Source organism: Leptonotus elevatus, chromosome 22, assembly GCF_054856555.1.
Source record: "Leptonotus elevatus isolate MCC_2025b chromosome 22, RoL_Lele_1.0, whole genome shotgun sequence".
Taxonomy (NCBI): domain Eukaryota; kingdom Metazoa; phylum Chordata; class Actinopteri; order Syngnathiformes; family Syngnathidae; genus Leptonotus; species Leptonotus elevatus.
The window spans coordinates 3601738-3625208 of NC_141260.1; the positions used below are offsets into that span (position 1 = coordinate 3601738).

Sequence of the window (23471 nt, forward strand, 5' to 3'; positions counted from 1 at the left end):
AGTTATAGCTGTGTAGATGTAGGTATAATTATGTTAACTCAGTATGGCTGAATGAATAGAAATATATTCTTATCTGTGTTACTTTCATGAGAAAGAGCAACGGGTCTGTCTATTCATTCGCTATCTCTAAATGGGAGGGCCGGATTCTGCTGTGTCGGAAGGGAGTCAGGCTTATTGTTATTGTATTTTTTCTAATCTGATTTATACCCATGGGAACGGATTCTCTTGTATTCATTCAGTTGTAACCAGGTGTGTTGTGGGCTGACTTTTCTATGAACCCTCTTTTGAATAAATAATGATGTGGGCTGGAGAGAAGACACATTTGAACAGAGCACTGCTTGGGTGACTTCAATTGTGTGATCAGAAGCTTCTGAAAAATATTCACCTTTGCAAGGGGACTTCTTCACCAGGATCTCACCATTCAGTTAATTGAACACGCAAAGAGTACAATACTTAATATTGTCTACTCTAACACAATCCTATAGGAGGATCTTTGATGAAAAATGTTTGCGCATGCGCGGTTGGTTGTGTGACAGAAAATGATAGCGGGCTCAGTCGCGCTGTATAGATGAGACGTAAAACAATATCGCCCATTTCAAGGCGACGAACAAGTCAGGGTGGCTGTTGATCATGCTTTGGAACACCTGAATAAGACTGAAAAAGAAATATGACTTAGTGTTTTTTTATAGCTACTGCACAAACTCGATTTCTTCGTTTTTTAAATCCTCTCCAAATAACAAATCTATAGGCTCAAGTAATTACCGGTAATAAAGTGAGCCTCACAAACCCTGTCAGCATCAACTGGAAACCAGGCTTTGAGCATCAAATTATACCCTCCTGATATCTCGCAGCCATCACAATATGTCACAATGAACATTATGTCACACACGATCCTCGAATATATTTACCGTATTGAAATTGGAGAACATTTGATTTACGATGTTTATAAATTTATTAAACATAAACAAGAGGACTTCAGACATTTTACAACTTGCCTTAAATACATGTATACATTATATGCTTAATGAGGGTTGTAGGAGGAAAATTGTACATTTTTTAATAAATGAATTATAACTAACTCAACAAAAGATGCCTCTGCCAAATCTAATATTGGGGTCTAAAGAACTGAGCGATAAAAGAAAAAAGGGGTCGTCAAAGCAGCACATACTGTCCAGTGTCCACTTGTTAAAAAAATTGTGACCACCTTGCCACACCTGCCTCCCGGCCCGACACTAAGAGCCTAGGAGCTGTATATGTCTAATCTGTATGTATACCTATAGTATATATAGTAGTCTTCTCTCAGGATGGGAGAGGTAAGATGGTCGCCCTGTGGCTCCAATGGCTTGCACGGTGTGTATGGGCGATCGGCTGTACAGCAATATATACAGACCAGTGTTTGAATGTGCACAGAGTAATAATTGAATTGAATTTACTGCATGTATATATTTACTTGGAGTCCCTTCATCCATACCTCACTCACCCCTGTGATACTTTAGGGTGCTCGGCCGAAACTCCCGCCAACTCAAACAGCTGAAGCAAGGACTAAAAGAAACCCTCATTATGCTGTTATTGGAGTCTCGACCCGATGCAGTGGCATCAGTTTTTCCAACAGAAACAAAGTCTGAGTGCAGTGTGGAGGTATTCAATGAAGCATGTCTAGGATTCCAAAATGTCTGTAATTTTCAAAATAAATTTTTTTGCATGGGAATTAACTGGAATTTATGGGAATGCAAACGGAATTCATTAGGTCAAGATTGACCAGATAACTTAATTACACTTTTTTTTAAAGGTTGTGCGAGTTTGAGTGAGCCTGCTCATGGGCATGTTGGGGGGAAGGTTAGGGTTTTCTTTGTGCTGTACTATGGATGTTTTACTCACTCAACGCTTTTGAGTTGCAATGTAATGTATGAAAGGAGCTATATCAATTTTGATTTGATGTGACAGTCTGGCAAAACAAAAAAATATTTATTTTTTCATTAGGGTTAGTTCAAGGTTGCAAAGATGTTTGCCAGACCCACCACCCATCCATCCATTTATTACCGCTAATCCGGAGTCGGATTCACGGGGGCAGCAGCTTTAGGAGGGAAGCCCAGACCTCCTCAGCCACTTGAACCAGTTCCTCCGGCTGGATCCCAAGGCGTTCCCAGGCCAGCCCAGAGACATAGTCTCTCCAGCATGTCCTGGGTCGTCCCCAGGGGTCTGCCGCCGGTGGGACATGCCCGGAACACCTCTCCAGGAAGGCGTCCAGGAGGCTTCCGAACCAGATACCCGAGCCCCCTTAACTGGCTCCTTTCCACGCGGAGGAACAGCGGCTCGACCCTGAGTCCCTCCCGGATGACTGAGCTTCTCACCAAATCTCTTAAGGGAAAGCCCGGACACCCAACGGAAGAAACTCATTTCGGCCGCTGTGTGGCAGACACTCGCAAAGAAATTTCAACATGTTCATTATTCCTTTGCGATTTACATAGAATGTTTGGTGCCGTAAATATACTTTGCAAGTGTCTTGAGAACATCTTTGCAACCTTAGAATAAATAATAATTAAAAACTGACAACAAAGAAAAACTCGCTACATGCACAGTCCCTTGCATGCAAACCTTTGACGCACAGTTAGATACAACCTTTAAGCCCATATCCAAATGAGAGGGAGAGTGTTTGCTTAGGGTTAGGGTTATATTATTGAATATTCGTCATCATATGTTCAGTTATGCAAACATTTTTAATGTTTTTTCCTTGTTCCAAGGAAATTTTGATTTGGAATCATTTTCAGTGAACAATTCCAACCTTGAACAAAGTCTGACGAGAAATCAACAATCACATGTTCTCCTCAGCAGGATACACATTTCATTGTTAGGCTGTTGAGACCACAACATCAGCCTTCACACAATTAACACCCCATGTGTGGATTGACCATATGTATAAATTAGAGAGAAAATTGTAAAATAGAATGAATTGGTTCAATGCCAACTATGGTGCCATAATGATTGTCTCATTTGCTGTCCTAGGTTGTTTTGGACCTAATCAAATGGCCTGAGGAATCTGGGTTGGACGATGAAGATGGTTACTCCGTTGACTGTAGATGTAGAATAATGGGGTACTTGCGTCAGTTTGTGAGGACAGGTAAATTACATGTTGATATTTGTGCACATTTTGTAATGCATAAATGCAGATTTTCAAATGTGGTTGAAAATCAAGGTTTTTTTAACCATTTTTTCTTGTTTATGAACACAAGTTGTATTATGAGTATTAAGCATAAGCATACACATATTGCTACAAGGCAGAATTTTAATTTATAGATACATCTGTGATTTGATTTTCTTAAATGATCATCCTCTAGCAGGGATCACTTTTTTTCCCAGATGTTGCAGAACCTGTTTTTTTCTCAAAAAAATACATAAATTAAATTATAAAAACAGTAATCTAATTGATTATTGTTACTTAATAGCATGCACAGCTTAATTCCACTTTTTTTCTCCTTTTTTTTAGGGTCTCAAGAGAATCTTAAAAGACTCCTGAAGTTCTGGGTGGGATGGGAGATACCCATGCCAGATATGAAAGTGGAGGTGGTGAGAGCGGAACATCCCACGTCTTCTACATGCTTCCAAAACTTAAAGTTACCTGGCCACTACAGCCATTACACAGAATTCAGTGACCATTTAAAGAACTGCATCGCCACAACTGATACTGGTTTTGGTTTGGTATAGATCAAAATCTTTATTTCATTACTTTAAATAATGTAGTTCTGATGTTTTGCTAGATAGGTTCTTATTACAGTTCATTGTCAATTTGTACGAAAAGACAATTCAAATAACTATCAGCGTTTTAGTGTAGTTTGCAGCACAATCAATGAACCAAATTGTTATGTCAGTGTCAATAAAGAGTCTGCTTGCTGATTGAATAGTTTCTTTTTAAATATACATTTACTGTAAATGAATGTGCTCCACTTTTAACAGGTTGTTTTCTTAAAGTGTAAGCAATTAAAAAAAAAAAATAATAATAATACAAACTTTATATAGCACTAAATTATAAAATGTAATTTAGTGCAGGCAGTTTTAAACAAATAACAGCCCAGAAGCGCTTGGCTAGACCCTACACATAGTTTATACTGTGCATGTAGTTCACTGCAGCCAAATAATGGTCTACTCCCATGCGTGTAGAAGGTCCTGCTGGATCCACAGCAGCATGGAGTCCAGCCAGTTCTTGAGGTGTCAAAGGGCAGTCAGTTTCAGGCACATAGACACAAGAGTCGGTGTTGCTGGACACAAGGCCACTACTCTCCCAGTTTATCAGGGGGATGTTCAAATCCTGTAGTTGATATGAAAAACAACTCATTGTCTACTGTTTAAAGTAAGTTTTGCTTACCAATTTTTTAAAAGTACTTACAACATCATTAGACTCTTGTACATTATAGTGCAGTCCCATGTGCCACAGTTGGTTCGGGGTACGATTTCCCTCGACTGTCCCAGCCATCTTTAAAAACATCAAGCTGGGCTTGTAGGCGAGGAATGAAGACATAATGGCAGCAGAAAAGGTGAACACTGCTGGACAGGTCCAGGAGATCATCTTCCTCCATTTGGTGCAACGCAGCATAGTAGAGGCAAGTGACTGCTGTGTAGACATCTCGCCAAAGACGTTCAATTCTGTAATGTCAATGTAATTGTGCCCCCCCCCCCTTTTTTTTTAATTAAAGAAGACATTTTAAACCATGTAAAAAAGTGAATCATATTTGGACAAACAAGCAACTGGGTGCAACAATTAATCAACTACTTGGCTATCCAATTAATTATTTAATCATTTTTGAGAGCATGTTTGAATTGTTCTAAATCCTTTTAAATTTAAGCATTTCAATGGCAAATGTTTTTTTTCTATTATCAACAAAAAAAGTAGTTTAAAATGATAAATGCAGTTTCATAAATGAAACAAACATTCCATTAATTTCAAGTAATGAGAAAGTAAGGGTGATTAAAAAAAAGAACATAGCAGAATTCTTTACCTTTATTTTGTACATTATTACTATTTGTATGTGTTGGAATGTCACCTTTGAAAATTAGATGTTGCATCTCAAGGGGATATCCTATAAAGCTACAAATCAAATGAAAATTTAAAATCATGCGATATTGCAAAAATGAAAAACTGTAGCTTGGACTTGTGTCGTAAATAGCTTCAAGTTTTTAGGTTTTACAAGTGTTAGTGTTTACCACTGGCAGTAAAGACAACCGTAAGTTGCCAATGTTGATTGCAACTGTTACTTGGTCTTTCATGTAATTGATATTTGATGGAAGTGGTGGAACATAAACTTTGTCTTTAACATACCACCACAAGAAGAAAAAAATAAAATCATACACACAGAGGTTCTGCCAGGCCAATTACAGCCATCGACTGCTAAGTGAAGTTTTCATTCAGTTCATTCTTTTCTCTTCTTCAAATAGGCTAGATGTTGCCCGTGCTGGTGGTGGCCACATTAACCACTTCAAAAACAAGAATAATTTGAATGTATTTACATGTGTCTAACCGGAAGTTTTCTGTGTTGTTGTTATTATTATTTTTTAATATTGCATAGATTTTGGCGTATTCTTTTTTTCTTTCTTTTTTTACTCACCCTGTAAACTTACAAGGTTATGAATGTGGTAGTTCCATAAAAATGAAGTGTCTTCTAAAGTACCTCTGATTATGCACACTTTTCCCTGCAATGAAGCTGTTTTTGCCAACTCCTCTTGTGGAGAACATCAGCTGGGCTACATCCACATTTTCCACCCCATGGTCACCACGAACCCTTAAGAAAATGTAACAAAAATGAGAACTCCTATTAATTATGCATTACACTTCACTGAAACGAAAACCTTAAAACAAGTCAATGGTTAGAACAGGTAGATTTACACTATTAAGGGTAGGATAGGCTAGGTGATGATGTCTGACTAACCTTTGAGGTAAGCCATACTTCTCAACAGCTTCATTGAAGAAGGCAAGGGTTGTGGAGGCTCTGTTATTATTTGCAACAGCAAGATACATTATCTATGTGAGAAGAATGGAATTGTCCCATTGTGACTTCAAACAACTGTACTTTTTATTTTCAAATGATCAAAGTACGTTAACAATAACAATATCAATTTTAAGTGTCAATTTCAAAGCTCTTAACAAATACAATTTCAATAACCTTTAACAGTCATGTAGTAGTTAAAACAGGATTATATTTAAAAAGGTAAAATGCAACAATAATACTCAATGCAATTGGTGTAATGGCACTTGAGAATATCTCATTCTCTACCTTGCATCTGTTTTAAGAGATTCCATAAGAAATGAGTCTTTATAAAATGTCAACAAAGAAAACATGTAATCTAATTCTCAGACAAAGAGTGCCAGCGAAGTCTTAGCATAAAGTCACAGGTAACATGATGGAGTTTTGATTTGTTACTGTAAGTGCAATTAAAGCTTTTCAACTAAAATGACTGTAAGTAAGAGTATTACAGTACTATTATGTTACCATTGAAGAATACAAATGCAAAGGTGCTCCCAAAGAAAATGAAACCGATTTCTGAGGTAGCCATCCTAAACTAGTACTACAATCTGAAGGTCTTCAAAAACAAAAAACAACTAATCACAATTGAAATGCCTGATTCAATGACAAAAAGTTTAGACGTTTAAAGGGAATATCCAATTATTTATACCTTCCTTGAGAAACCATCGATTCCTCCAAATATCACCATATTGTACCTTCAATGACATTTGAGATAAAGAAAAACATTAGGTATTATCACTTTTTTGCACATAGTTAAGTCATGTACAGGTAATATGTTTTGATTTGAAAAACATAACCAACCTTATAAGTTTGTGGTTTGTGTCTATATGCATCAGCGATCTTGGGCCTGGGACAGAGTATGTTCTGCGAACAACACACCTCAATGCTGACATTCTCAGCACAATTCCTGCTGTGTCAACCCTATGCATCGATGCACGAATCCTCTGCCACTGTACACGATGCCCCTGTGCCCGCAACAATCCCATCATTAATCTGTACCCAGCATGTGGGTTGCAGTGGTGTGTTTGTGACACCAGGTTGTCAAGCTCATCATTAGTCAGTTGACCGTACAAGGCCCTAACAGACATAGCCCAGCTGTTCATGTTTCTCTGCAGCGTCCACCGAGAAACTCCTAAAAGTCTGGCAATGTACGCTGCAGATAGCCCTATGCTGAGGAGCTCCGAAACATATTCCCTACATATTAAAATTTTTGGACAACCAGGTTTTGTTCTCCCCACAGGAACCGTTACATGAAGCTCCATTTCATCTTGGGCAGAGAGTAGACCATGCACATCAGTAAGGGCTTCATACACTTGCTGAGGGATCTGAATTTGGTTAGCTAGTGCACTCAGTAAAACCATGTCCTGTGAAATTATAAATTGTAGATAGTCCAGGTCCAGAGGGGCACGCTCAAGGGCAGCCGATAGTCTGTTATGGAGTTCGGGCCAGTAAAAGATTCAGCAGCAGTTCCTAGAGAGAAATATAGGGTGTCCATAACATGTTTACAATTTTTAAAACAATATATTACAAAGGCAGTTGTTGAGATGTCTTAAACAGATTTGTTTTATTTTAACCAGTGTTTGTTAATTAAAGTATTCATTCATATTGAATTTATTTGTTTCAGATACTGTGTTGATGGATGGTAAACCTGCAGCAAACATGGCAACAAATCGAGTACCGTTTTCATGTGCTTGGTGTAAATGATGATGCCCATATAGAGGTCTATTAAATTAAGTTAAAAAAAAAACTCACACAAATGAAGGTACTTAAAATATCTCAAAATTGTTATAATTGTAAAGAGACTTTTGGGACACTCTGTATAGGTCGTGTGTAATGTGCATTATTATTGATTACATTATTATGCAAACAGGAAGAAATAATAACAAAAAACACACCATTAATGTCAAGGCAGTAGCGATATTCCGCTCACCTGCTGCTGCAGCGAAGAGCTGTTGCTCTGATCGGTCATTTTTCTAGAAGGCAAAACAAGATAAAGAACACTATGGAGTCAAATGTGTACATACATAACATCGATTGGGTGCATCTTCCCTCCAGTACCTGTCAATGGCGCATATGTGAGCTACATGAATTCGTTTGTTAGCCAGCTAACTAATACAAGAAATAACAATTTTAACCAACACAGGGGAGCAGCGCACTGCACCATTCTTGGCATATAATGAAGTAGTTTAGTTGTTCATTGTTGTCATATAGCCACAATATTCCAAAGCATGAGATGCAATTAAGTCCGTGGCGCCAGAAATGACGATAATGACTAGACTGCTTTAGCATGAAATCAAATGCCAGCTAGCTAGAAAGCTAAATATGTGATGCTAATCATAAAAACAGGTTGGATGACCATCGTCAATATTTGAAAGAATGATGAAGTAACATAATACTTACCTTGTAATAGCAAAAACCAAAAGAGACTGAAGTATTCTTAATATGTATGTTGGTTGGCGACGATGTGTCCTGCTTGTATCCTTCCGCGAGTCCCGCCACCGTCGTTCGCTAAACCAATGAGGTTGCGCTCCAATCCGCTCAAATCCTTCTCACTTGATTGGTCAAGACAACCCTTCATTACACCAGAGCCCGCCCCTTCTTTACGAGTACAAATCACGGCGCTCTACAAGTACAAATTAGTTTTGCTCCATTTGTAGCGCGACAAATGGGGCAAAACTCACGTCACTGAACAGCAGCAGAAAGCCCACTTGTGACTCCTAGTGGCGACTTCTTTGACTACAAGTTGTCATTTCTACAGGTACAAATCACAACTTTTACAGATACAAATTTATAGTTTTTGTACAGGTACAAAAAAAATTTGTACAGATACAAATCATGACTTTTACAGGTACAAATTTGTTTTTACAGATACAAATTTGTTTTACACATACACATTTTTTTTTTTTACAGGTACAAATTTCTTTTACAGACACAATTTTTTTTTTACAGGCACACATTTTTTTTACAGATACAAATCACAAATTTAGACTTTTTTCTACAGGTACAAATTTTTTGCACAAGTTAGTTTTGCACCATATTTACCTCCATATTTGAACGTTGTGTTATCCGGCTGCTGTATTAACAAGATAGGTAAAGTTAAGTGCTAGACATGGTAGCCTACATGCTAACTACACCTGCTAGCGCTAGCTAGAGCTAGCAGATCTCACTTTAAGGTTTTAATGTGCAGTAAAAGAAAACAAAAACAAAGAAAAGTTTGAGTAGGCTCTAAATCTCAATTGTGTATATCCCTCGTTGCTACAATATACAGTAAGGCTTTTGTCTATTCTGTCGTCGTTGTGGTGGTGGTGGGGGAGGGGGCGTCGGTTGTTGAGTTGCGTGTCCTGCTCAACTGTGTAGTGGACTAGAGCTAGCAGATGTTACATTAAGGTTTTAATGTGCAGTAAAAAAAATATATATATACATATGTTTGAGTATGCTGTAAATCTCAATTGTGTATATCCATCGTTGCTACAATACACAGTAAGGCTTTTGTCTCGTCTGTCGTCGTCGTGGTGGGGGTGGGGGAGGGGGGCGTCGGTTGTTGAGTGGCGTGTCCTGCTCGATCGTGTAGCGGAGCGGCGCCGATGAGGGATTTTGGAAGTATTTTACACTGTTAAATGACCTTCATTGATTGACTACAGCACACATTTGTAAATTGTTAAAGCTGCCTTTATTTTCCCCCTTGAAAGATTACCATTGGTTTCTGTAGCGATCGTTTTTTTCACGGCCATCCAGAATACCCATCCATTTTGCCAAACCGTTTCACCTCATGGAAATTAATGTAAAAGAAAAAAAAAGTAACAATGTTATTACAATACCGTTTTCTTTGTTAATAAGTAAACAAGGAAGTCTATAGTGGATCCATTTTTTTCTATTGTTGATGTCACGATCTGTCACGGTTGAAGTTGGCTGTCACGAAACGGAGTGGAGGACCCAAATGCAGGAGAGCCACGGCAGTGATGCTGATAACTTTAGTTTTAATCAAAAACAAGGAAACACAAAATCACGCCCGAGGGCGGCTAGAACAGCGAGTAGTGTGGGATACAGAGTAGCATCACGGAGTAATAACCCGACACTCCTTGCTGCTTCTGTCAGGCTTTTATCTTGACCTGACGAGCTAATGGGCAGCAGGTGTGTTTGGCGGGATCCGCCCTCCAGCTGTTTCCCCAGCAACTGCAAGTGAAAACAGAAACAGCTGACCCCAATCATGACAGTTGAGGATTTATTGAAGGCTCTGCTCACCCCATCCATTATTTATAATCAATGAACTATACAATGTGTGATGTTACTATACTTCAATTGATGACGGTTTCTTATTTTTATTACAATGACACCACTGCCTCATTAGACTCAATGTACATTTTTAATGTTTCATACACATCTGAGATTAACTACAAATTTTATCTTGAATCTTTTAGCGATCCGCTGAGCACTGTGCGAATTGGAAAGCTGCTGACCGTGATACTTGGATTTCAAACCTTCAGCACCGCCTTGGACTTCCACCTCATCTACCTGCTTCCATCTTGCCCTCAAACAACATAATACATATATAAGATCTACATCACAGAGTCTAGAACGCAAATACAGCTGAACTTGCACTCAACAGCACATTACAAACACTCTAATATCATTACTTTACTATTTTGTTGTGTTTGAATTGATTTCCTTTTTTTACTGCCAGTTTACTTTTGACTTTGTCTTGGGAAGTTTTTTTTATTTTCTTTTTGCTTACAGTAAAGGTAGCTGTAGCAGCATGCCGCGGAAGGGGAAGCGTTCCGAGGCAGCCAAGCGCCGATGGAAGAAGCTGGACCTTGCTGCTCCGGAACTGAGCCCAAACATCGCACCCCAGCAGGTACTTTGCCTCTATTCAATTCTGCACTTGGCGGTGGTGTATTCTGTGTTGAGTTATTTTGAGTCACACTGCTAGGTCCTCAATGTGCTGTATATTTTGTTTTCAGCCTCGGTCCCCACCCTCTGCAACCAGTGATGGGACCACGATGCAGTCTGCAGTGAACAAGGTACGAGTTTCACGCCATATTTTAGCAAGAGTTTATCATTTTTTTTATCACTATTACACTTTTTTTTAATATCCTAAACATTTGCAATGTGTATTTAGAAGGCCAGAGTCCGAACTTCAGCTCCAGCCAGTCGGCTCGCCACTGTGGACGCCCGCTCCCCACCGCATACCTCTACTGTGGCTGCCCACCAGGTATGTTCCACAGCAGGCAAAATGCAATTAACTTTGTTAATGTGCAATACACATTATTTCCGGCTACAAATATAGAGTCAAGCAGAAAAAAATGCTAAAATGCTTATGTAAAAAGCAGTCTGTGTATTCAAGACACTCAATAGTAATGTAAAAAAATCCTTTATTAAAAATGGACTACCAACATGTTTCAACACAAGATTGTCTTCACCAGGGCATAGTTTGACAAATATAGAGTGTATGACTGAGCGATATTTGTGCATCATCAGAAAAAAAAAGTTTGTTTCTATCTTATTCCGTTCTTTAGTAATCAACAATAGAAAATGGTTAGTTTCACCCAATTTCGCCTTTTTTGGACCAAAATACGGAGAAATCAAGCTTTTAGTGAAACGATATTATTTCATGCATTCTAGTGAATTTTACACTTCTTTTTGTCCATGAATGATGCCACAAACACCTAAATAGTGCTTTACTTCTATAAAACACTACCACCAAGAATGAAAAAGTGTTTTTTGATAGCAAAATAACAGTTTATTTACATTCAACATTCAACAGTGTAATACAACAAACATGTGCAACTGTGCAACTGTGCATGTGTGGTGTGTGTATGTGTTTCTATTTACAATTCTGTGGATGTTTCAACTACACAAGTTTTTTTTTGGTGTGGTATATAGTGTAACATTGCCCTGGGTGCAAGGGGACGCAGCAGGATTTGCACCACAGATTTGTTTCGCTGCGAATGCCCCTTTGAGTGCAGACCCTACACTTTCTTGCTGGCTTTTTTTTCCGGGGGGTAGCAGGTATGTATTGCAGTGTGTGTTTTGCCATGTTGCCATCAAGTCGACTTTCAGGATCGTTATACGGTGACCTGGTGTTCTGTCTGGCTTCCTCATGTCCTTCTGTTTGTATGTTTGTAGCAATGTCCTCCTCCTGGTCCTGTGGTAAGAGCCACCCTCTCACCACCTGCTGGATAAACTCCAAAAAATGCTGACATTTGCCAGGATGTTTAGCTTTGTACAGGATAAAGGCATTGAACAAACATATTTGAAACAGATAGGCAACAAATTTTTTGTGCCATTTCAATGTCTTCCTCGTGAATGGGTGATAAGAAATGTTTTGATCCATCTTATCCACGCCATTCATTGTGGAATTGTAGTCCAAAACACATACAGGTTTCGGGAAAGGCACTCTTTTTTTTTTTTAGTGCCTACACATCAACTGTCCGCATTTCATCTTTGTGAAAAGTAGTCACCATCCTCAACAAACGCTTGTCCTGCCATGCCACAACCAAAACATTTGTGTTGTGTCTCACCAATTCCCCCCCCACCCCAAGGCCAGTGTTTGTAAGAAAAGTGATCTCATTTGGTTCACCCCTATTTTTTCTCAGTGTTCCACAAACATTTGTACGTGCTGCCAGGAGACGTTCACACAACCCAATTGAATTATAAAAATTGTCCATAAAGAGCGTGTACCCATTTCCTGGCAGACGATCTAGCAAATTAAACACGGTATCCGGCAGAGAACAACTAGTACCAACATAAGGTTGCATATTAAAACAATATCCTGTTTGGGAGTCACACAGGATGTATGACTTAATTCCATATTTGATTGGTTTTTGGGGGTTGTAAACTTTAAACGATAGACGGCCCTGAAAATTCATCATTCCCTCATCAATACATACATTCCTACCGGGTTGGAACAGTTCTTTAAATTTATTTACAATATGGTTGAACACAGGACGGATTTTAAATAATTTGTCATCTGAACTATGTCTCTCATTATTGTTAAAATGTAGGTAACTCCAGATAAGCAGGAAGCGGTTTCGAGGCATCGCGCGACTAAAAAAATGGTGTGGTTTCAATTTCATCCTGAGTCCAATACATTTCTATACTGGGCTTTTTTATATACCCAGTAAGAAATTGGAGTGCAAAAAATGTTTTCAATTCTAATACAGACACTGGCTTCCAAGCACGACTCCTGCAGTGTGGCAGACTTTCAGTCTGCTTCTGCATGGATTGACGTGCATATAAATTTGTTTGATCAGCAATGTGCTGGAGAAGTTCGTTTGAGATGAATAGTTGCAGGAAGTCAGCTGGCAGGGTTGAATTTAGCTCTGCTGCGGCACCCCTTGGTCCTGGAGTTTCAGTAAACAGGAATGTGTTTGGCTGCCAGCCTGTTTCATGCCAGCCAGAACTTTTGGGATCTGCAAATATACATTTCAATATCATATAATATTTATTTTAGATCAGTGTGAAGCAATATATATATATGTTTACCTTTTTTCTTGGATCCACTGGTTGAAATTATAGAAGACATTTACCATCAAATATTTTACTCGTGCTGAGTTGGAGAATCATTTTTTTTTTACCTTTATTCTGCTCACTGTGAGACGCGTCACCTTGAGCCCGACGAGCTGCAGCTGAAAGAAATATATACAATTACAATCATATCGAAAGACCGTTTTCTTTTGTTGTTGCAGTGTATTGAAAACACGTTTTTTATACCTCTCTTTGTCGTGGAAACTGTAGGTTGTCGCTGTGAGCACGATCTATGAATTATACATTCACGTTACACGAGGTGCTAGCAGCGTGCAGGAAAAGTATCTCATAGCAAGTTTGCGCTTACCTTCACAGTCTTCTGCGGATGAAATGCTGTCCGAATCACTTTCTCGAAGATCCGACTGTACCCACTCCTCCGAAGAATAGCCATCCGACTCGGGGTACTCTTCGTCGTCCGAATCAACGTCCGCGTTTGCAGAAGTACTTGGACGTGCACCACGTTTTCCGGCGTTAGCATCGCTAACCGGCGTCGCTTTAAGACGTGGCCGAAGACGTCGCGTCAAAGCCGCAACTTCGGCATCAACCTCGTTGTCGCCATCATCATCATCGCCACCAACATTCAATTTAGCACTGGTTTCTTTTTGAAAATACCGATCAAGCGTGAGCTGCTTTCCACCGGTCGTCATTTTTGCTTTCTCTTCCTCCATGCTTTTTGCTTTCTCCATTATCCTCTCCACTCCACTCTAGCTCCGCCTCACCTTTTATACCGACGCCCACGGTGGGCGGCACACCCAAAGTGCAAGGAGAGTCATCGCTGCCATCTAGAGGCCAAAACGAGTCATTAAACTTACTTGATCTGCTTGATATTTTCAGCACAGCTGCCCAAGGCTTCCCTCCACCCGTTTCAAAAAAAACCAAAAAAACATAGGGGACGTCTTTTAACGTCCTCGGCGCCCATCCCTAGGTTTATGCTAAACGTTTTATAACGTTTATGGCGGTCAAAGAGTTAAAAGCAGTCTGTGTATTCAAGACACTCATTAGTAATGTAAAAAAAATCCTTTATTTAAAATGGACTACCAACATGTTTCAACACAAGATTGTCTTCACCAGGGCATAGTTTGACAAATATAGAGTGTATGACTGAGCGATATTTGTGCATTGCTTTATTCATGTCAAACTAATTCTGAATTTAATTGTGATGAAGTCTGTTTTCTACAAGATTTCAAAATTTTTACTAATGTCAAAAATAAACTCACTAACATTGATCACAAATTTGTGAGGTGCCTAGCCCGGACACAGATATTTCACATGGTTTCTTTTAAGTTACATAGACCAGATGTAAATAATAACTAAGACGGTTATATTTAATAACTAATGTTTTGTTTTAGACTTCATGTCTATCTAAACAGTGTATGTCATTGTTTTGTCAAAAACATATTTCTATATACTTCCTTTATACTATAATCTAATCTGGTACAATCTGCTGCCTTTCTGCTCATGTATTTGATCAGAAAATTCTAGCAAAATTGAGCAATTGTGACTGCATTTCAGACACAAACAAAAGTATCAGTTAAGTCCTTGAATCTCTTTTGTGATTAAGAATTTCATTAATAAACCTGGCCTGAATTAACATCACTTGTATGTACAAAATACCTGGTCAATTTAAATTGAAACTAATTTAACCTATGTTTGCTATTTACTCTGCATTGTGGTGACTGCACATGCCTACAATTGTGTAATGTCTATGCTTTATGTTTTAGGTGTCCCTTGTTTGTGCCAAGGCTCTGGTACCAGGTCAGTCATAATTTTAATTGCTTTTGCAGCAGTTTTACAATCGATTATTTTAAACAATTCCAATATTTTGCAGGTTCATATACACTCAAAGTGGAACATGTACTTGTACTGTGCATTGTCAGCAATTGAAGTTGAGACTTGACATGGTATTCTGTGTGTGCATCATTTTAGGCAGAGGCACTGGCTGGCGCCACAGAGTTCGGGAATGGCCAGTTTCAGCTGTGACTGGGCGGAGGCACAAACTGGTCATTCCAGCACTGAACCAGGACAACACGGTATGTTTTATAATCAACTCTGCCTTTATAACAAATTAACAACCTTCATTTGTGTCTATTTTTTTAAATTACCTCTTTCCTTTTTTCAATTACTACTTTTTTTTTTTCTTTTGTAATAGTTTGTCCTGGTTGTTGGTGACTCCCACCTGCGAGCCATTGCCGATGGGGTTGTGAAGATGCCGGAGGGACGTTTCTCGTTTGCCGTGATGTCCACCCCGGGTGCCAGGGCCTCCGAGTTGCGTGCTGAGGTGCTGAATGCTGTTCTGCCTCGGTCACCCGAGGTGGTCTGCATTTTGGCTCCCAGCAACAACTTGGGCCGCCCCATCGCTGAGGCAGCGGCTGACTTTGGCCAGTTCTTGCACACCGTCTGCAGCCGCTGGCCCAACGTAAGTTCACACATTTCCTTCATATAGATCATACATTTAAATTTCAAGTATGTACTTGCATATGTCAAATATGTTCTGTTTAAAATACATTTCAGCCTTTTCCCGTAGTTAAACAGTTAATGAATATTGAAGGATGGAATATGAATGAAAGTTCATCTTGCTCCAGATGTATATTTTACAGTTTTAAACTTTGTGCAGGTCGTTGTGCTGGACTTCCCCCCTCGTCTGAACGTCGAGCTGGACCAGCAGGACCTTCTTCGCCAGGAGTACAACCGGGTGGCAGCACTTATGGGTACGTTCCATGTTGAAAATAGTTTTCACACACAAAGTTCTACTTTTCTTTAAGTCACCTCCTGATCTGATTTCATTGGTGTCTCAGCGGGGGGGAGGACTCTTGAGCTAATAATGTTTTTTCCTTTGTTACTGTAGGTATTCGCTACCTATCTGTTGCTGGCCACTTCCCGCTGTCACATCTTCACTTGTGGTGTAGAGACGGGGTAAGTACATTAGTTGCTGCAAAAAACAAACAAACATTTTATTAGTGCTCCTCCTATCAAAAGTATGTTTGTAGATGTATAATATTTTTTCTGATCATGTCTGGAAGGTACACCTCAGTGACAGCGATGGGATGCCGGTGCTTGCGCGGTTGCTGTGGGCTGCCGTCAACCTGCGGAGTGAGAGGACTGCACCACCTGCACCGGCTGCTCCTCAGCGTTCGCCACCAGCTCGAGTGTTCAGACCAAAAGTGGTTGTTAAGGGTGAGGTCACTGCGCCTCAGCCTTCCAACCCTTTTGACTGGACACTCGTCGGGAAGGCCATGGAGGTAAACGCAAGCCTAACATGTTTTTGAAAACCTCCTAACATGTTTTTGAAAACCTTAAATTTTATGAATGTGTGTGTTGCAATAATGTCACTAGTCATTTCAGAGCAGCTCGGTTGTGGACTCTGAGGTCACCTGTGGGCCCACTGGGTGGATGGGCACTCTCCAGGTTTGTGATGGTGATCATGGATTCATTCAGCCTTTTACCATGGCACATGTTAAAATTCTATTTCTCTATTTCTATTTTGTTGTGTTTTTTACAGTGCAACATCCCATTGAACCCTCTCTGGTTCAGCCCACCCATGTTGGAGGCGATGGACAAGCTGTCTCCAGCTCATCTTTCCAGCCCTGAGGACTGCCCAGTTGTTCCAAAGGACAAGAAGGTATTTCAGTTTTCCTATTTTGTTTGCCCGTTATGTTTACATATCTATCTTCATGACAAAAAAAAAAGTATAGTTAATTGTCCATTCTTGTAGTAACAATGCTTCGCAGTAAAAGCAAAAATATATATATATATATTTCTCTTTTCTTTTTTTTTTTTTGCTCTTTCTTGATAGACATCCACCGCAGGGCACAGACGACAGCGGCCAGCCCATAAGAGCACACGGAGAGAGCACCAGGTTTGCATTGCATTCTTATCAGCCCTGAGAAGTCTTACTTAAAATCACAAACAGAAATTAGTGACTCTTCACACAAGTGCTGTGTGTTAAAGAATTATTGTTTGCTTGTCGTTTCAGCCAGAGGAAAGGCCAGCCCCTGCGGAGGTTCCTTCCAGACCATCATCGCCCCGTCGTCCTGGGACTGAGGTAATTTTTTTTATACTCACAACATTAACCATTAACATATGAAATGTTTAAAATTATATTAGTTAGAATTTAAGATAATTAAAATGGTTTCAATCATTTCAGGATCCTGCTGTGGGACTTCCTCAACGCACGCTATCCGTGAGGGCCACACATTCACAGATGGATGAAAGGTACTCAAGTTTTTCTCGCAACCACCAGTGTACTTGTATGGCTCTCACTTTCTTGGCCTTCCATGCTGAGGGGTTGCAGTTTAATTCGCTTGAACTTGACAGAGTGCTTGAACACGGGGACTCTCTTTACGTGGGTGCTAAACAGCAATTGATTTTGGACCATAACTTTGGGAATGATCACTTGACTGTCGAGGAGATGCCAAAACAAGTCATGACGGACACCAATGTCTATAATGTACAGATGCATGAGCTCAGCGTTGGTTATGTCATAGATGACGGTCATTCCCAAAGAGACTTGGGATTGTCTCTTGGAGCTCAGCTTGAGTGCTTGTCACAAAATGTCACTCTTGCTTTCTTGATTGTGAATCCAGAGTGTTTTGCAGTATTCCGTAACACATCAGGATACTTTGGGTTATTTGATTCACATTCCAGATCTGAAGTGGGCTTGCCACACCCAAACGGAACTGCAATTATGTTGACTTTTTCTCACTTGTGTGGCTTGGTTGAGCATTTGCGTCAGCTTTTTGAAAGACATAGCCGGTTTGCAACCTATGAGTTTGTGCCAGTCTCTTTTCATATTGATGGCAGTTCCATTAACACGCATCGGGATTCTACTACAACCATATCAAAGGCAAATGAAGAGCTACTAATTGAATTAGGTGATTCCCCAACTAAAGAGATACAAATTGTGATCGGTATTGTACCAAATCAAGAGCTACATAGTGCGGTACATGTTGAACCAAATAGCCAAGCAAGTCAAATTAATGAGAGTCAAAATATTCCGGAACCTCAGCAAGGACTCAAACTGCTGCATGTTAATATAGATATTTCCAAATGTAGTAAAAGTCAGCGTGCAAAACATTTGTATAGGGAACGTCAACACATTCGTAAGTGCCAACGACAACTGTCATCTAATTCTAAATATCACAGTGATCCTTGCTTTAAGGAAAAAAAGAAGCTCTATCAAAAGAATAGATATAACAGTGATTCTGCTTTTAAGGCAAAACGGCAGCAATATCTGATTGGCAAATACCAACACAATCTTGCTTTTCAGCAAAAGCAGAAGATATTGATGAAAAGGTACGTAGGAGAGAAATACAGAAATGACCTTTCTTTTCAAAGTAAACGGAAACATTACTTGCGAGAGAGGTACAGAAAGGATATTTCTTTTCAAAGTAAACACAAAAATTATATGCAAGAGAGGTACAGAAAGGATATTTCTTTTCAAAGTAAACACAAAAAGTACATGCAAGAGAGGTACAGAAAGGATATATCTTTTCAGAGTCATCAGAAAAATTACATGCGAGAGAGGTACAGGAGAGACATTTCATTTCAAAGTAAACAGAAAAATTACATGCGAGAGAGGTACTAAAAAGATTCGGCTTTCAGGCCTTCTCATATTAGGCGCTGTTTACAAAAAAGAAAGGACAGGCGTGATTCAAACGCGCTGCAACGTATTCGCCACAAGTTAAATTGTGCTGTGAAAATCAAAAATAAATATAGTCGCGTCATTCCCCAGTGTCAGGAAATTGAGCAGGATCAGGCAAACGGTGTAGTAGACGTCTCTGTGGAAATGAAGCAGGCACTCGTAGATCCGGAAATGGAAGCCACCATCGCTTCTTTCCGGGAAAGGGTTCGGCATGGGCCGACGTATATCTGCACAGTGTGCCACCGTGCGCTTTTCCCCAATCAAGTAAAGCATTGCAAACGAGCCAGATACACCAAAAATGTTGATGTGGCGCTTGCGTGCTTGACAGGCCAGTTTGTTCACACTTGTAGTTGCCCCGCCCCATGTACCGTTCCTCAAGAACGGGTGCAGGAGTGGATTTGTCATACCTGTGACAACCATCTGTTCAGAGGTGGCATGCCACCCCAGGCGGTGGCAAATAACTTGGCACTGGCGCCCATTCCCGAAGAGCTGTCGGAATTAAATGTACTTGAACGACAGCTAATTGCAAAAATCATCCCTTTTGCAAAGATTGTTGCGTTGCCCAAAGGACGGCAAAGGGCCGTACACGGTTCTGTGGTGTGCGTTCCATCAGAGATGGAAGCCGTAGTGAACTCCCTCCCAAGGCCGCGCAGTGAGGCCCAGCTTCTCCAGGTGAAGCTGAAGCGCCGCATTGTGTACAAAGGTTACCAGCATTTTTACACTGTCAACATGACAAATGTCTTGGCAGCGCTGAGGACACTGAAACGCATTCATGCAGAATACAAAACTGTATCGATAGATGAAAGCGCTCAGTTTGAAAGTCTCCAGGAAGAGGAAGACGAGGGGGTAGGAGAAGAGGACATCCCTGAGGCCGATGCACAGCCAGAGAGCAGCGACACCCCCGCAAACAAAGAGCAACAGACTCCCCAAGAGAGCAAAGAGGAGCTCAGGCCGGGCTTGACACTCGACACCTGTATGCAGCCTCCTGACATCGCGCAGGAAAAGCTGTCATATGGGGACGGCATATTTAGCATCGCTCCTGCCCAAGGAAACAAGCCGGTGGGATTTTTTGCCGTGCCAAACCTCAAAGCCATGGCCTTTCCCGTTCAGTTCCCAACAGGACAGAATTCACTCGATGAGGCGAGAGAAATTAAGCTGTCACCCAGTTTGTATTTCAATGCAAGGTTATTCTCCGTTGACACTCGATTTGCCAAAGATCAAAGTTACCTTTTCTTTGCGCAGTTTGTGACAGAAACGCATCTGGCCACCAACAGCATGTCCATTCAGGCCCGCAAGGGGACAGCCCTCACTTGGGATGGGAAGAAGATTTCAAACCGGATGCTTCAGGACAAAGACGAACTGGAGAAGCTCATCCAAAGAGAGCATGCGATGCGCTTCATGCAGCCCTTGAGAGGCACGCCGGCTTTTTGGGAGGGTGCCCTTAGGGACCTCCATGCAATGACCAGGCAGTTGGGCAAGCCCACATTCTTCCTTACCTTTTCTGCTGCGGAAATGAGATGGCCCGAAGTAATCGAAATAGTCAAAGCGCAGCAAGGCGAACAAGGGGACTTTTCCCATCTCGACTGGAATGCCAAATGCGATGTTCTTCGCAGCAATCCGGTCACAGTGATGCGCCTTTTTGAGAAAAGGATGGATGCTCTTATGGCATTCATCCTGTCTCCCGCACAGCCCCTCGGTCCGGTAGAAGACCACTTCTATCGTGTGGAATTTCAAGCCAGGGGAAGTCCGCACGCTCACATGCTGCTCTGGATTAAGGGTGCGCCAGTCATCGAAGAACCCGACCCCAGATGTTGTCAAGAAGCCATTGACTTCATCGACAAGTACATCACTTGCAAAATACCAGACCCGATTGAGGACCCTGAACTGCACGACATTGTCACCAGCGTTCAGGCACACAGCAAAAACCACACAAAGTCTTGTCGGAAAGGAAACGTTTCTTGCAGATTTGGGTACCCCAAACTGCCGATGGACCAAACCACCATCACGTTGCCATTCCAGACGGAGACTGAAGACGTCCCAACGGACAAGAGTGTGGAAGGCCAGCATAGGAAGCAGGCGGCCAAATCGGCGCGCCTCACCGAAAAACAAAGGGAGGCTAAAGAAGAGCTCAAACGCATCAGAGAGATCCTCATGGACGCGGATGTCCCGAAGGACTTGCCGGAGCTTCTCAAAAAGGCCAATTTGACAATGGACAGCTACAAGGACAGCGTCACTAATCTGACCTCCGGAATGGTTGTCATGTTGAAGCGTGCTCCAACGGAAAGCTGGATCAATGCTTACAACCCACATCTGCTGCGGGCATGGAACGCCAACATGGATATTCAGTACGTGCTCGATGACGTCGCGTGTCTCATGTACATGATGTCGTACATTTCCAAACCGGAGCACGAGATGTACGAGTTCCTCACGTCTGTCGTCAAAAACTTGAAGACAAAGCCTCTTGTCGACAAAAAGGACGAGATGAGGAAAATAATGGCGGCGTATTCCAAGCACAGAGAGGTGAGCGCTCAAGAAGCGGTGGCGCGGACATGCAGTCTCCCTCAGAAGAAGTGCTCGCGCAGCGTAGTTTTCATCCAGACTGCTGAGGATGGCGTGAAATTGAGTCTACCCATGAGTAGACTGAAGACCATGCATCCGGACGCAGACAACGTGTGGATGTCTGGTCTGCCAGACAAATATGTGGCAAGACCTAGAACGGCAATGTTTGAGCGGATGTGTCTCGCCGAATTCGCATCCGAATACCGAGTCGTCTACGGTCAGCAGACTGAGGGCAAGAATGTCATTCCCCTCTCACACGGCAAGGGATTCATCCAGAAGCGGATTGGAAAAGATGCCGTCATCAGATTCACTCGCTTCTCGATCAAAAAGTATGCTGAGAAGTATTACAGGACCCAGCTTAAATTGTACCTCCCCCACAGAGACGACGCCGAGCTCAGGTCTGAAAACCTCAAAAAGTACGAGGAGTTCTACGGTGCCGGGGATTCAAAGTTCGGTCGGGTGCGGGCTATCGTCGACCGCAATCGGGGGCGGTACGAAGGACGGGGAAAGACCGTGGACAATGCCTTTGAAAAATTGAAAGAGCTTCGTGCGGTTCTCAACGCGTGGAGCACTTTTGCGCCGGAGGTAGAAGCAGAGCGTTTGGAGTGTGTTGCCGAACGCGAATCTAATCCGTTACAGGAAGACCCGCAAGATGAGGTTCCGGCCTACCAGGACGCTCCTGGTAGCGGCGCGGTCTTGCCGGCGTTTGAGGCGCCAAAGTTGAGCGCCGAGTTTGTGAGGAACATGTACCGCAGTCTCAATGAAACGCAAGCGTCCGTCTTTTACGCTGTGCGCGAGTGGTGTTTGAAACGCGTTTCGGATCGTCTCCTCGAGCCCTTCTTTTATTTCATCTCCGGAGGAGCTGGCTGTGGTAAATCGCATGTCATCAAGTGCATTTACCAGGAGGCCAGTAAGATTCTCCGACAGCTTCCCAGGTTCCGCGACGAAGCGGATATGGCCAAGCCTGCTGTGCTGCTGACGTCGTTTACTGGCACGGCGGCTTACAACATCTCAGGGAAAACTCTTCATTCCCTCTTGAAACTCCCCAGGACTCTAAAGCCTCCTTACCAGGCGCTGGGGAATACGTTGGACGCATTGAGAGCAACCCTTTGCAACGTGGAAATTTTGATCATCGACGAGATCTCCATGGTCTCCAAGGAACTCTTTGCCTATGTCCACCGGAGATTTCAGCAAATCAAGGGCAACCAGAGACCATTTGGGGGCATCTCCGTTCTTGCAGTTGGGGACTTCTACCAACTGCCACCCCTCGGAAGGTCCAAGCCCCTCTGCGTTTCTGACAACGATCTTCTTGACCTCTGGACAGATTTTCAGATGGTCAAGCTTACACAAATCATGCGGCAAAAAGACAACGTCGCTTTTGCCGAGCTTTTGAACAGGATCAGGGAGAAGGGGAAGGCTGATCCGCTCGGCGATGGTGACAGGGCGTTACTCACCACGGCTGTCACGGATGCGCGAGACCTCCCTGCGGATACTCTGCATATCTTTGCCACCAATAAAGAGGTTGATGGGCACAATGCAGCAACTGTGGCTGCTCTCAAATTGACTGTGGTCAATATTCCCGCAGAGGACTACAGGAAGAGCCCACGGTCGGGGGCGATGGTCACTGTGACCAAAGTGATCATGGGGTCGAGAAGGGATCTACCGGATGCCCTTCAAGCTGGTATAGGAGCACGGGTTATGCTTCTTCGGAATTTGGATGTCGAGGACGGATT

General features: G+C 41.9%; 1 protein-coding gene and 1 long non-coding RNA gene across 2 annotated transcripts; both read right to left on the reverse strand.

The window, feature by feature from the left end:
• Window positions 1–5839: 5839 nt before the first annotated feature.
• LOC147155425 (uncharacterized) lies at window positions 5840–7468 on the reverse strand (the record flags this gene model as incomplete). The annotated part of the gene is made up of 1 exon (XM_086066704.1): window positions 5840–7468. A coding segment is annotated over one exon (696 nt), but the record flags the coding sequence as incomplete, so codon positions are not given.
• Window positions 7469–12559: 5091 nt separating this feature from the next.
• LOC147155426 (uncharacterized) lies at window positions 12560–14247 on the reverse strand. The gene is made up of 3 exons (XR_015092305.1): window positions 13846–14247; window positions 13725–13768; window positions 12560–13639 (listed from the first exon to the last, which is right to left on the reverse strand). It is a non-coding gene; the product is annotated as an uncharacterized LOC147155426 (long non-coding RNA).
• Between the last annotated feature and the right edge of the window lie 9224 nt (window positions 14248–23471).